General features: G+C 43.9%; 1 protein-coding gene across 4 annotated transcripts in view; it reads right to left on the bottom strand.

The window, feature by feature from the left end:
- MMRN2 (multimerin 2) overlaps positions 1 to 11,064 on the bottom strand; it is a 24,041-nt gene extending 12,977 nt beyond the window's left edge. For 2 of the 4 annotated variants that reach the window (XM_021398777.1, XM_021398779.1), the window contains exon 1: positions 10,471 to 11,064. In XM_021398777.1, coding sequence (XP_021254452.1) covers positions 10,471 to 10,751 — 281 coding nt within the window. In that variant the 5' untranslated portion in view covers positions 10,752 to 11,064. The remainder of the gene's footprint in view (positions 1 to 10,470) is intronic. The other 2 variants (XM_021398776.1, XM_021398778.1) reach the window with 1 other exon arrangement.

Genomic DNA, 15,032 nt, shown 5'->3' with positions numbered 1-15,032 from the left:
CGACTTCCAGTTCCTTTGTTTTCATTTGGGATGCTTATCAGAGTTTCTAACAGAAGGGTTGATTGTCTGAACTTTGACGCATTGGTTCCATTTCCAGCCTTTCCATTCAGCAGGAGAAATTTCCAACCCATGATAACCTGCAGGTTAATGTCACTTTAAATGTCAAACTGCCTGGATAGGCATGTTGCCATTTCAAATGCCTCATGACTGACTCATCAGGTCTGGACTGACTGCTTCTGGAAACTTAATCCTACATAAACTCTGTTAATAATTGGTGTCTTCCAAAATATTGCTACTTCTGATTGGTTACTGGGCCATCTTGATTTTTGTGTCCAACCCTGGCCCCATCAGATCACCCAAAATTCAAACCGTATGTCAGAGAGCACTGTCCAAACGCTTCTTGAACTCCATGATCTTGGGCCATGCCCACTGCCCTGAGCAGCTTGTTCCATGCCTGCTGCCATCTGGTGCAGAACCTTTTCCTAACCCTCACCTGCCCCTCCCCTGACACAGCTCCATGACTTTCCTTCAGGCCCCATCACTGTCATCAGTGAGTGATGCTCAGTGCTGCCCTTCTCCCTGTGAGGAGCTGAGGCCTCCCCTCAGCCTCCTCTGCTCTGGGCTGAGCAGAGTCAGGGACCTCAGCTGCTCCTCATACACCATGCCCTAGAGACCCTTCACCAATTTTGTAGCCCTCCTTTGGATGGTGTCTAATAGGTTTATGTCCTTCTTATATCGTGGTGCCCAAACCTGCACACAGTGATTGAGGTGAGGCCGCACCAGCACAGAGTGAAGTGGGGAAAAGGGATGTGCAAGCTTTGTTGAGTCAGAGAAGCTGCATGGAGATGAGATGACCCTGCTGCTTAAGTCTGGTTATAAAATGTTAGGAGAAAAAATCACTGAACTGAACTAGCAATTACATTTTACATCGATTCCTGGAACTACATGTGCAGGAAGTTATGGAGTAACATTTAACACCACGATAAATGGTAAAATATTCTAATCCTCTTCCTTAGTGGGCTTCAGCAACAGGGAGAAAGAAATGAAAAAATGTGTACCTGTTAAAAATGATTCAACAAATGTTCCAGAGTGTCTGTGCATAGACAAGCGCAAACAGGCTGCCGGGCTGGGAAACCTGTTAGCCCTGGAAAGCTGACTGGCTTACAGCAGGGCATCAGCTCTGGCAATGTGCTGTTTTCACAATACGTTCTTTTTCCTTTGTCTGCCACCTATAGAGGTCTGTTGTTCTGCCTCTCCCTACCTGCAAGCATCCGATATCGTTACAGCCACTACTATGAATCTTACTGCTTGATTTTGTCGATAAACACTGTGTATCTCCTAAAAGCCTGGAGGAAAAATAGAAGTTGTATTTTGTGCCATTGTGCATATTATTAAACTCCTTTCCCATAAGAAATCAACACTAGTTTTTCAAAACAAAAGCAGAATCAGGTCTTAAACAATACCAGTTATATCCATGGGGGTATTTGGAAGGATCAGGAGGTTCTTGTTTTCCCTAGGTTTGTGTTAAAATGCAGCAGAGCATTGTGTGGGGGAGAGCTGTGCCTGATAAAGAATGGCTGAACTTTAGGCAATGTATTTTTAAATGGGAACACGGGAACTAAATCTCTGATAATCAGCATATATGGAAAAAGTTTGCCTTTCTTGTCTGAGTGCAGAAACAATGGGGAACCGACTCGAGCACGAAAGCAGAAGCTGCGGTCATGGCAGCTGGGAGAGTAGCGGGGCAGCCAGGAGAAGGGAAGGAAGCTGGAAACCTGGAGAGGGAAAGCAGACAGCCTGGGTGAGCTGGGCATGTGCCCCATGCTCACTGCACCCAGCTTCTCAAGGGACAGCGTGGCTGAGCTGTCAGCAAGCACACCTGTGAACAAAGCTGCTCAATTCTTAGGGACAGGCGTAAAAGCTGTGCAGAAGCAATCTGCTGCCACTTTTCTTGTGGTTCCAAGCCAAAATAGCTGTCCCCTGTCATGTGGCTAGCAAACCATCGCTGGGAGTGGCTTTTGCAGCTCAAATCCTCTCTGGTCTTTTCTTTTCTAGCAAAATAACCTGGCCTGCCCGTGCTGCTAGACCGAGTTGGCACTGGTGCCATGTGCAGGGCCTCAGACTGGCCCAGTGGGGTGCCTGCCAGATCCCAGCAAGGGTCCACGTTCCATGTGGAAATCTCTTTTTCAAATAGGATTATTTTGCTTTCATGTTTTGTTCTGTCTTGATGAAAACAGCCCACGCCCCATGAATCATCATCTGTGCCGATTTGTTTTTCCCACCATGCGTGGCTCCCAGACGAGTCCTTTTGGTCACATAAGCCTTACAAACCAAATGTTTACATGCGTGAACATGTGTGTGAGCAAGATGAGTGTTTTATTATATTGCACATATAAATGCACAAACACATTTAGTAGAAAATATGAAGACTCTTTTCAAAACCTGCAGACATGCTGTAGATATCTGGTGGGCTTGCTTCTAGATTCTCACCCATAGAAGGGTGTTCTGTTGTGTCAGAAATTGATCCCAACTTGATGCTTGGATAACTATGTGTTACGCGGGACAAATCATACAAAACAAAGGGAATTTGACATACTTTGAATAAAAAACTGCCTTTAGTGGTGGTCACATTACTGTATGTTTGCTTTTTCTTTAGTATCTGCTTGCTAGTTTTCCCTAACTCAGTGTAAAAGTTGATTCATGAAGCTGAATAGTGATGTCATATACATAGTGCTTTGGTTTTAATCACAAAAATTTTTAGTGGATTTGAGTCGGATGAAATTTATCAAAATGTATTATTTTGTCGAGTAAATAAGTAAGGCCCGTGTTTCCTATCTGTAATGAGCTGCAGTATAGATACATGTGCCCGAAGGTGAAACTTCTATTGCAGTATTTTTATGTATCTTGTCAAATGCTTCCTTTAAGGAAACTTTGCTATCTATTACTAAAAATACTCCGTAATTGTATTAACCTTGAGAACCCAGAAAAAAAGTATTTTAGCAGTTTTCTTTAGTAAACAAGGTCTTTTTTTTTTCTAGCCTTACTTCTAATCTCCTTAGTAAACAGTCTCAACACACACGTGACTGTCTCTACCTAATTTTGAGTCAAGTGTATTGTTTTCTCTGAGGTTAAAGAGAGTTGGTGACAAGGCAGCCTTTAAGAAAGATTCAGCAGATACAGGAGAGCTCAAGCTCCTTTCATTTGAACTTTTCTAATCTTAAAACTAAAAATTGATTTTACAGTTTTGTTTGTTTGTTTATGTTGGATGCTACACCTGCTTTTGCTGAAACATAGCAAAACACAAGCAGTTCTGTCTCTGATTTTAGAATTTGGTCAGACATCCTGCTTTCACAACCCTGGGACAGGAGGTAAAGCAAAGTGGCCGTAACTCTGTTACAATGAATACAGGGTTGGCTCTTTTCCATGCAGTGTTCCAACTGATAACAGCAGCATGATGGTAGATGAGAATAATGCCCCCTCAGCACAGCTAGGTACTTAAGCTTTATTGGTGGTGTTCTCCTGATTGCCACTGTAATGCATCATTTTAGACAGCTGCTGGGTCAGTGGAATTTTTGCATGAACAAAAGATTCAGGATGTTGTTTTTCCATGAGTTTTGTTATTCTTTTGTCCGTACTCATGCAGAGGAGCTGTCCTTCACATCAGTTTCCTCATGTTTCTATTCTCAAAGAAGGCAGTTCCTATAATTACTTTGAGAACTCCGGCCCAGCGGTTCGTGACTATTACTGACAGAATGCAAATCTTTTAAGGCCTATAGCTCTTTCCTTTTCTGTACAGTGCAAAAGGCACCAGACATACAGTTACTGCTGCTAAGATGTGCTACTAGATGACAATAGAAGGCTGTCCAGCTCTGGGCTCCTAAGTTCAAGAAAGAAGACAGGGAACTATGTGTGACCTGCTGTAGGGAACCTGCTTTAGCGGGGGGGTTGGACTCGATGGTCTCCAGAGGTCCCTTCCAATCCCTGCAATTCTGTGTTTCTGTGAGTGGTCTCTCTGAACTTGAAGTGATTTTCCACTAACTTGCACAGGCTCCTGGATTACTCCAGCTGAAGCAGAAAAAAATCAGGCTTTAGCAGTAAAACAATCTGTGTTCTGTTTTTCCCACAGTGCAAAACTCTCACTGACAATAAAAGAGCACTCAGTTAAAAGAAGAGGTAAAGAATTGCATTTAAATTAGTCTAAACTAGGACCATGCATGTCAGTTTTAAGAAAGACTCATCAGTTAATTCATTGGGGAGTGCCAAAGGGATTAAGTACTTAAAAAGGTGCCGGCTCTCATAAGGAACAAGGTGTGCCCTTGCTTTTAATTAGCAGCTGGTGTGTGATTGCTGGTGACCTGTCAGCTCATCAGTGAATTCTCTGCTCTGCTGAGCAGGTAGCAGTATGCATGAGCCAGGCAGCAGGAACTACTTCTCCTGTTTCCCTCTTTCCCTGATGATGGGTAATGCTCCCTCTTGGGCAGGAACCCGGGCTCTTTCTGCACCTCATCCCATGAACATTACTGGTTCTTACTGGGATTTGATGAAGGTAGACTGATTTGCAGTTTACTTTAACAAGCTGAGCTGAAAGAGCGGCAATGCCAAGCATTTGGATTTCCATGCAGCGCTGCAAGTCTCCCAGAGTCCTGAGTCATGCTGAATAAATGACACGCTTATTCCAGCTGTAGTGCCAGTTAGTACGTTTTCACCTGTGGCCTGTCCTGCAGAATGCCCTGTGACCATAGTGTCGTGATGGCTTTCTGAGTAAATCCAGTCCTGAGCTTGGAGCCTCACGTCAAGCAGTGTTTCAGGGAAAGCAGACTTTGCTGCAACAGCTTTTGAGGCAATCCCAGCTGTTGTACGGCTACCGCAGAGAAATTTGTGCAAGAGTTTTCTTCTCTTCACAAAGCATCCACAGCCATTTCCTTCTTTTTGTTTTCCTCATCACAGTGCAAGTTCTACAGCCCAACCTGAAGGCAGCTTAAACTTGGATTTCATCTTTTGATAGCTGCAGATTAAAGCCCACTGCTAGCATAGCACTCTCACTTCATCTTAAAGTGGGATTGCAGCTGGTGTTCCCATGCCACCACAGCTGTGCTGGAGGCAGGGAGTCAAAAAGATGCAGAGCAAGACAAGGTTCCCAAACTTCATGTGCTCAGTGTGCAGCAAGGCTTGTCCTGATCAACTTTTGGCCTCAGCAAAAATTTCAGTTTGTTCAGGGTTGGCTGCTAATGGCTTGTTTGAGGGGTACTGACCCTCAACAGTAGGAAGGCTTTGGATTCACCCAGCAGCCATTGCTGGGGATTCTGTCACTATGCTTAAACAAGAGATCCCTTGCTGTCTTCTGAAGGAACAAATTGGTACAGCTTGCACTAATGAGCCATGTAACAAAGGAAATAAGAGAGTCCTGTGTATGTGGAGGGCTAGATAACTACTGTATTGCACTCAGAGAAGCTATGTTTCTTCAGGAACTTCATCAAATACACTAAGGGAGAGCTATTCCACCTGCAGCTGCGCAGCTCAACAAGAGAGTTGAAGTCAAATTTCCAAAAATCCTGAAAGGAGCCAAGTGCCAAATTTTGATAGGGAAGCCATTGCTTCTGTTAATGAACTTGGCACTACCAAAGCTATTGTTGAGCACTCTGGCCATTCCACTAGTGTGCAGGATGTTAGGGGCTGAAGATCGCATTAAGCTGCATTTAATCCAGAATTTGCTTTATTTTAAGCCTGTGTTCTATTCCCCTTTGGCGGGAAATTTCAGTATCCCATAAACATCCTAAGAAAGCCCCTGTCTGATTTGGAAGAAATAGATGAGTCATTGTGAAACTGATATTAATCAAATCAATGGATGTTTTCCTGTAAAAGCAGAAAAGAAAATAAACTGTTAAGATTGAGCATTGTTCTGACTTTTCCTAGAATAAGAGCGATTTTGGTTTCCTCAGCTTCTTTGCACTTTGAAGGATAGCTGCTCCCTGTTTGGATGCCCTGGCTCATCACCGAGACCAGTTCTGTGGCTGTCTCAGTGCAGAGTTAAAGGAAGAGGTGCGTGTTTCAGTGAGATAACAACGCTGCTGGCTGACATCAGAAAGCCTTCCTCTCATCAAGGGGTGACCTGACAGAACTGTGTATACAAACCCTGACATAAGTCAGCGTGGTTAAGGATTTAATTATTCTGCAGATTTTTGCCTTTTCTGTTTATAACTCAGGATTTTTTTATTATGTTCTTTTTTTTTCAAATATTTGAATTGTAAGAAAAATTGCAATAGATGTGAGATTGAGCACGTGTTTATGTATTAAAGAGAACTAAAATACCTGCCATCTTGGATATAGAGTAAATCCAGGACAGGAACTACTTGGCAATGATTTCACTTTAGGAAAGAGATGAGGAGAAGTTCTATGATTTTGTCATAGAGAGGGAAGCCAGGTTTAGTTCCTCTGCTCATTTCCACCTCATCACCACTTCCATTTCTCCTTCCCTGAGCGAGCCATCAGTCTGGGGACCAGCTCTGTCAGTGTGGTTACTGAGGGGTAAAGTCAAAAATAGCCTCTGCTTTTTTTTTTTTCTTCATGAGCTTATTTTTAACCTGGAACACTTAAGTGATCTGGTTTACAGTGTTCCTTGGCAGGTCAGGCCAGCTGAGGGTACAGGGAACTTTGAGTTTTTCTGTCCAAGCTAGCATGTGGTGGAACCACACCTTTTAGATGCTTCATTATTTTTTTTAATGAAATATGAACAGTACGTGCATGAAATCTGAGTTGTCAGCCCAATTCTTTGTGGGGGTGCAGTCACAGGGATTGGATTAGAGCCAGCCAAATGGGATGCTGCTCAATGCTGAGAAAATACAGGAGTCTTGAGCTGCAGTGGTTTGGTAATGGTGCTTCTGTGCATGGTTCACTTTGTGAAATAGGAACCCTTCTGGGGTGTAATTACAGCATAGGTCCTTCCATGGATCTTGGACAAACAGGTGAGTTGATAGGTACAGAGAAGATGGTGTGTCTTTCCCAGGGCTGGGGGAACTTTCTTTTCAAAGTCTGGTTCATCACATCCCTGGCTGCATGCAGGAGGACATGTGTCCAATTCTGTCTGCCTGTATGTATCTCTTGCTTCCTCGGGGATGGATGCAGCTATATGCTTCTGCAGCCTTCTTTAGCTGCCCTCAGCACCATGCCTTGCTCTATGTGTCACCATCAACTATCTGATGTCAGTGGCTCTAAAGAAACAAAAATCTCCAAGATGGCTGTCAGTTTATGATGAAGTTTCACAAGCTATTGGATGCCATCCACACTGCAATTTTCAGGATAACAACAAGGATGTATTATCTCCTTGATGCATTTATTATCCTCTCATTATAACTTGAGTTGAACTGGCTGCAACTAGTGGTAAGGATTACCATAGATGATGAGCTAATGCAAACTTGCAAGCTATTATTTGATATCTTCTGGATCACTTTTAAAAAATCACCTATCCCAAGGAGCTTTTCAAGGCTCGCTGTAGCTGCCCATCTCCACCCACAGGAAAGCTTCTGAAGTTCTGCATTAGGCTTCTGTTTTACAGGGGAAATGAGGAGTGCATTGGAATTATGGGTATTATTCACTGAGTATTTATGAAATCTAGAACTTGTTTTTGCGGTTCTTACTCTTCAACTTCTGTTGCTAAAACAGATGCTAATGGACTACAGATCTTTGTACACTTGTGCTTCCACTTCCCTTTTTACTTCTGCGGTAAGCTTGCGTACTCATGGATCCATTTATCTCAGCCATAAGGAAGTGTGTAATGTCAAACTGATCAATCATACAAGACACAGCTTCTGGGAAAAAAAGAAGGAAAGCAAAAAGGTGGGTTCCTGTGGAAAACTGGCCACTTTTGATTTTGCAAATAACATGTACAAACGCTTGCCCACTTTGAACAAGCACAGCTTCTCTGGTGCACTCAGATACAAGCAACAGCTGAGATACCAAACTCTTACCTAGCTCTTCTTCTAACAAACAGTTGAAACTGCTCTTTATTATCCACACATTTCTCATTAAAAACTGTCACTTAAAGGCAGCGACTTTTTACTGATATTCTTATTTTAAAACTCAGATTAGAATAGCCATGTTATTCTGAGAGGAATTCGTTAGTAACATAACATATCCAAGCATTTGACGGGGCTTTAATGAGTCATTTCACATTACATGCTGAAACAGAACCCAGGGAACTCCGGTTGCCTTGGGCATATTAGTCATTATGGTTTCCAATTACTCAAATGACCATAATGAGAAAAATAATACTCATTTATTTTAAAAAGATCTAATAATGTTTTGTAACAATCATTATTTCTAACACATAAGGAAAATAGCAAGAGTTTGGGGAGGAAACGATCATTAATTTTTGCTAGAAAGGTGTCACAGAGTTACCACGGGCCAGTGGTTGGCTTCCACCATCCCAGAGCTTTTTGTGGTGTGCATGGATCTCACTGCGTCTCTGAGTTCCTCATAACTCCCAATGCCTTTCCCCTTGCTCTCTCCTTCAGAGGTGGAAGCCCCACTCTTCAGTGCTATTTCCAGGACGTGTCACATTTGTAGGGAGGAAATACCAGACTCCTGGCAACTCCTTGTGTATGCAAACAGGCCACTCCTGCTGTGAATGCCTGGTACGGACGTGAGGATTTCAAGAGTTTGAAGGTGCGTTGCTTCAGCAACATTAAGAATTTGGAGCACAGGCACAAGCAGACCTGTGTTGTCTGTTAGCGTACACACTCTCCCCACTCAGTTTGGGATACAACTCCTATGAAAGCATTGAATTTCTTTCCTGAGTTGTGCCACCTTGCTGGGCTTGTGCACTCTAAATGTGATTGCTCCTGCAAAAGACTGAATGCCCTGAAGCTACTGCCAGGCTAGATCTTGACTGCATGTAGTCATCAGCACTGCTTTGTAATAGGGAAGAGCGTTGTGATTTGACTCATTATGCAACCATCTCCTTAAAAGGAGGAAGTATTTCTGTTCTTGGGATGAAATTAGGATGAGTAATAACTTGTGCTGAACGGCATTACACAAGTCACATAGTAAAGGAAAAAGTCCCAATTAGGAGAGTATATTACAGTGCCTTGCTGAGTATCTTTTTGCACCTTTCAATTTTTGTAGTATTTCTAGCTTTTAGACTGATGTCAGCATTTCAACAAGCTATCAAATGCCTGTCACCTTGCAGCACAGCACAGGAGGCCATGGTAATGGTTCTGTTTTCTTTCCTTGCTTTGTTGGAGTCTGAAATGCATTAACCAGCAGCTGGTGAATTAAGTGTGTGCCACTATTGAACACTGCCCCTCAGAAAATTGCAAGTCAATACTTGTGGGATTTAGAAAATGACGGGAGGTTAGCGGTATGGCATACAGATTTGCAGGGAGACGTAGTGTGAAGGAAAACAGGGCTATAAGTCCTGCACTGTACTATATGCAGAAGGGAGGCCTTAATTTTACAGGTAGATGAGATTTAGAAACAAGATGGCATACTTTTTTTGTGTGTGGAAAGGAACTGTGACATGAGTGAGGTTTTATAGTGTCTTTCCAGCTCCCTCATCTCCTTTCCCCAAGAACATTTGAAGAGAAGAATCAGAGCATCCCGAAGCAGTGAGCTGTGAACAGCACTGGCTGTGCTGCAGTTCCAGCCATCCTGAGCAGGGCTCTGCAGTAGCCTTCCATCAGTGCTATAAAAGATTCATTCGCTGTCCTGATTGGTTTTCAGCTATTTTAAACATTCAGGGACCTACTTACATGCCCTGTAAAACTCAAAAAAGCATAGTGTTTGGAAATTTTTCTGGTGAAGTACATGCTTTATCTACTCTGGATGGGTACATAGCTAGTGATGATCATGAGAAGCATGTGAAAATCCTTTTTTGTTTTCTCTTTTCTCTTTAGGTGTGGGGGAAGGTTGAATTTGTAGCATCTTCATGCTTATTTATTACTCCTTGTATATTTACTCTTCATTGTTCCTGTTTTGCTAACATCCCACCCTTCTTTTTCTAATCTTCCTCTTTCCCCAAGGCCCAAGTTTGAGCTGAGTATGCTCAGGTGATGAGCAAAGGTTGCCACAGTAGGTAAAAACCTGCACTGGTGTGTGAAGAGAAAAAGTCAGGAATTAATTTTATCTAGTTCTGCTGTGCCTGAAGTAGTGTTTTGTGTTATTGTGCTCCAGGAGAGCTGCAGGGCTCTGCCCCATGGCTTTGCTGTGCCAGGTGCATCCAGGCACAACATCCATCCTGCTGTCTCTAGGACAAAGAGTCAGCCACGTCTGCGGTTTCATCCTCCACAAGCAATTATGTTTTCTGTTCCCGTAGTGAGAACATTTAAACCTCTCCTATTTGGACATAGATTGATCCCTAAAATCTAATGTATTTCAAAGAGAAACTTTCATCCATAACGATCTTTCATCAGCTTGATATGTTTATCATATGCAATTCCACCACCATCACGTGAACATGCGTATTTGGGTACTTACCCACTTCGGGACGGTGGGCTCGCAGCTTCCAGCTGCTCTGTTTCTCCCTGGTGTGGGTAGGAGATACTCGCAGGGTAGTCTGCCACGTCCGCCCGGCGCCCTGCTGCCTCCCAGGAGCCTTCTTCCTCATGCAGCAGAGTCCTCTCCGGGTGTGTGGGGGTCTTGTGGTTCTGTGACTTTGAGCTGTGCATTAGAACATCGTGATAGCCATGGTGGTCGATGTGCCTGGCCAGCTTTGCCAATCCTATTGTGTTACAGATGAGCAAAACCTTCACAAGCATTGTGGGCTTTTTTCCCACCCAGTTACACCTGTCTCTTGTTCTCCTCTCCGAAGCGCAGCCTGGTTTAGTGCTGGAACGCCCTGGCAATATTCTTTAAATGAAAAGTTGGAAGAAGGAAGGAAAAAAAAAAAAATTTGTAACAAAGAGCGGAAAAAGCTTTCGACCCTCCCAGCCACTCTGGAAACGTCCGTGGCCATCAAACAATGTGAGCCCGGTTCCTGTGTGGAATGCCTCTAACAGAGGAGGAAAATAAAGGTGGTAGGGATATAACTTATTCAAGGAACTTCTGAGTTTGGCTGCCTTCTAAACTTATCTGTGAACAGGAACTTGGCTTTTATCAGCTGCCTTCTCCCTCAGGCACAGGAAAAGGATGTTAGCTTTAAAGGAAAGGAAGAGAAAAGAAAGGAAAGAAAATACTAAGTGGTGTAACAGACTCTCGTTATGGTGCCAGAAAATACCACAGACCTGCTTGCTCCCGTGTCTGCAAACGTTTGTTTCTCCATTTGAATGTCTGAAATGCCCTGGCCTTAGCAGTTTCGGTACATACAACCAATTGCGGTTGTTAACATCTTTGGAGTAAGTGCACAGTGAAAAAAAAGATCTTATGGACATCCATTTTCGTGTGGCCTCCACAAAATTCTATGAATCTTATTCTATCCCCAGAAAAAAAGAAAATTTTCATATAGATCTTCAGAGAGGTCAAGATCATTGAGCGTTTTCAGGGATTTCTGTGTGGGTTGTCATCTCTGGATCCTGAGCTTGATTTTTCTGTGCGTTTTTAATGGGTATTGCCAAGAGTTGGTAACAAAGAGATGCATCTGTCACCTCATCCTAATAATGAAAAAAAAAAGGGCTATGGAAGCAGGATGCTACTGGTTTCACTTCAGTGGATGCTGCTGCTTTTCGGTTTGGTTGCTGTCATAAAGCAGAGTGTGTTTCTTTCCTCCCTACCTCACAGCATGATGCACTCTGGCATCTTTAAGAATAAAATTAGTGTGGAATTATGCTTCCTGACAAAGCAGGTGGGGGTTCTGGTGCAGGAGAGCTGGAGCATGCCTCGGAGTGACTGATGAGAAGCACGGCCGAAGGCTCAGTCCGCCCTGCAGAGTATTAAATGTAAAGCTTTTCTGGAGTCGTTCCAATGTCTGCTGAAAAATAAAGGAGGATAAAATCTCTCTAGGATTTTGGAAGGCCTTGTTATTAAGGACCATGGACTTGGTTCTCCTTGTCACTGGTTAGATCTGGAATCCCCTCCTCTTGCCTGCCTCTCCTCTGTGAGTAATGGAAGAACCCAGAAATGTATGGAGACGCCCTTAATGTCTCATGGCTGTCACTGCTGGGCAGGGGCACCACAGGAGCAAGGCAGGGAGAGATTCCTGCCTTTCTAAGGACAAAACCTGCTCTTGCTGCTGCAGTCACTTCTCCAGGGAGATGAAGTCACAGATTCTGGACTTAAGACTGAGAGAAGTAAGCAACTTCCCTATGTTCCTTCCTGCTGCCTTTATTACCTAATTGCACGCATCCTGCTAGAACACAAGTTCATGCTGGTGTGTGCATATTTTATGTGCCATTTTTCACATGCAAATGGGACTTTCTTATAAGTAACTGGATGTGACCTAAGCATTGTGTTTGTTTACTTAGGACAACCCATTATAGGGAAGGAACTGAAATGAACGTGAGGCAAAACAAATAACAGGTGTAAAACCTGAACTGCTGTAGGATCATGGCTTGCAGAACAGTGGTTTTGTACTGCAGATGATGAAGATACCCCATTTGTGACCCATTTTCAAACCCTTTGGTCCTGTCTTTCAGCGTGAGCCTTTCCACTTAATCACCCATGACATCTTTCTTCTTCCTGGATGCGGTATCTACAAAGCAGTGAGGCAATGCTTCTCTGCCATCCCAGCTGAAACATCTGCTGCTCTTCTTGTGTGTGCTGCAGATTGCTCAGCCATTGCCAGGTTAATCATTTAATGTGACTTTTCAGTAGTGGTTATGAAAGACATTAAAGTACTGAGTGTGCTGGGGACTGACATCCCTGTCCTTGTGCTGGATGTAACATAGACACTGCCATGGATACATGTAGACTGTGAATTACTCAAAGGACCCTCCTCACTAGACAACACTAGTGAAGATTTCTGTTGAATTATTAACTGTCATGTCTTAGGTTCCCTGAATAACGTATTCAGATTATACTATTTGTTCATAACAGTTAATTTATTGCTGGACTATGATGGAAGTTTTCTTGTTTAACTTCTGTAGAGGAGTGGATATGAGGAGTACCTGTTTAGGAACACACTGCATCACAACTTTGCCTATTTTTTGAGCTGGTGTTGCAGCATGGAACCATGGAAAACAGACACATAAGGTCATTTTCCACAATAATTTGCTCTTTGCTTTCTGAGGACAGTCTCTTCCAGTCTTAGAATCATAGAATCACTGAGTTTGGAAAAGACCTCTAAGATCATCAGGTCCAGCCTTCGACCCATCCCCACCATGCCCACTAACCATGTCCCTCAGTGCCACACTCATCGTTTATTGACCACCTCCAGGGACGGTGACTCTACCACCTCCCTGGGCAGCCTGTGCCCAGTGCATCACCAGTTACTCCAGACTCATTCATGTACTCCATGAACTTACTGATAATTGTCATGGCTACTCACGCCTTGTCTGTTAATTATAACTGTTTACACTAAACACAGCTCTTAACCCCCTCCCATGGTTCCTGCTCTGAGAGGCCAGTGTCCCATCTGCACCTCCAATGGCCAAGATGTCAAACATTGGCACTGCCTTCTGAGCGATCCACAGAAGAGGAGCTCAGAGCCCAAGCCCTGAGGCCGCAACCCGACGGGAGGCAGAAGGAGCAGGTAAGCAGCGCCAAACATCATGCTGGAGACATGGCTTGTGCTCACTTGGAAAGCAAATGCGGTGCTGATGCCTGGCAGCTTCTCTCTGCAGAAAGAGACATTAGAAACTAAATTTCCAATTAACATGTTCAGATAATTTTTTGTTTTCTTTTGCATCTTCCCGAATTCACTGCTACTCTGCAATGCTCTTAAATCTATATTATAATTTCAGAATCTTAATAATTTAAAAAGAAAAGGAAAAAAAAAAGTCCTGGAAAAAAAAAGGCTTGAAAAACCCAGAAAAACTGGAATTATTTTAATAAGCATAAGTTGCCTCAGACTCATTTATTCCAGCCTCAAACCTCTGAGGCAGACTGAATAATTGAATGGATTTTCTGTCTGTGAAGATGAATAGGACAGCTTTGTTGATATCTCCACAGCAAGGGGAGAGCTGCTCGGCAGCCACCACTGCCTTTAGGTCTGGAAAATGCTGCCTCATCCTCTGCCCAGCTGCGTGCCCCAGCGATGCTCCCTGTGCGGGCAGGCAGCGGGGCTAGGAAGCTGGGCTTTGGTGGTCTGCCCCCAGGAGAGGAAGGCACATTCTTGCTGACGGTGTGTTTGTCTTCCTGCTCAGAACCCACCAGTGGTGCTCAGCAGCAGAGATCCGCCACCAAAGCCGGCTGCGAGCCATCCTGGCAGCCGCTGCCTATGTGTCTTCCGAAGGCCCACCCCCCTGCCAGCCTCAGCAGAGGAAATCTTCTGTTAGCCATGCAGACCTGTGCCTGGGGTGTGAGTCCCTGCTGCATGCCAGGAGGATGGCAGGCAGAGCAGCTTGTTTTCTTTAGAGCATGAAAATGGGTGATCTGAGACAGTTCTCCTTTCTGCATTCTGAAGTATTCATAAACGGAGAGAGGACTTCTGTTTATATAGAGCAAGGTCTGATCCTGTTATTGTTAGCATTATTCTCCTTGCAAAAACTTCCCAAGCAAAGGATGTGCACCAGCCACAAAGCAGCCCATCTTTCAGACGTCATATGCCACCAAAATACTTCAATAGGAGATGACCAAACCCCATTCCCTTCAACAAGATGCCTTTGTCAGCTGACAGCCCACAGCACGGGCTCATGGCTGAGGACAAGATTAAAGTGCTGTGCAAACAGTAACTGGCAGCCCAGAGAGCCAGAGGGAAGAGAGACTAATTAACTGAAATCCTCTTTCAATCTGTTGTAGTCACAAAAAAAAAAAAAAAAAAAAAAATTGGGCAGAAGGGAACAGGGAGTCTTGGTTTTGATTTTCCTTTGCATTCCTTGATTTCCCTTGTGCCTGCTTTAGGGAACAGGTAGGCTCGAGTTAGACCTGTCTTGCACATATTGCAGAGTCACTGTGGGAGAGCACATGCACTGCACAGCATCCAGACATCAGCCTTGGGGAGGGGT

The sequence above is a fragment of the Numida meleagris genome, chromosome 5 (genome assembly GCF_002078875.1).
Source record: "Numida meleagris isolate 19003 breed g44 Domestic line chromosome 5, NumMel1.0, whole genome shotgun sequence".
In the NCBI taxonomy this organism is placed as follows: Eukaryota; Metazoa; Chordata; class Aves; order Galliformes; family Numididae; genus Numida; species Numida meleagris.
This window is presented reverse-complemented; position numbering and strand designations above follow the sequence as displayed.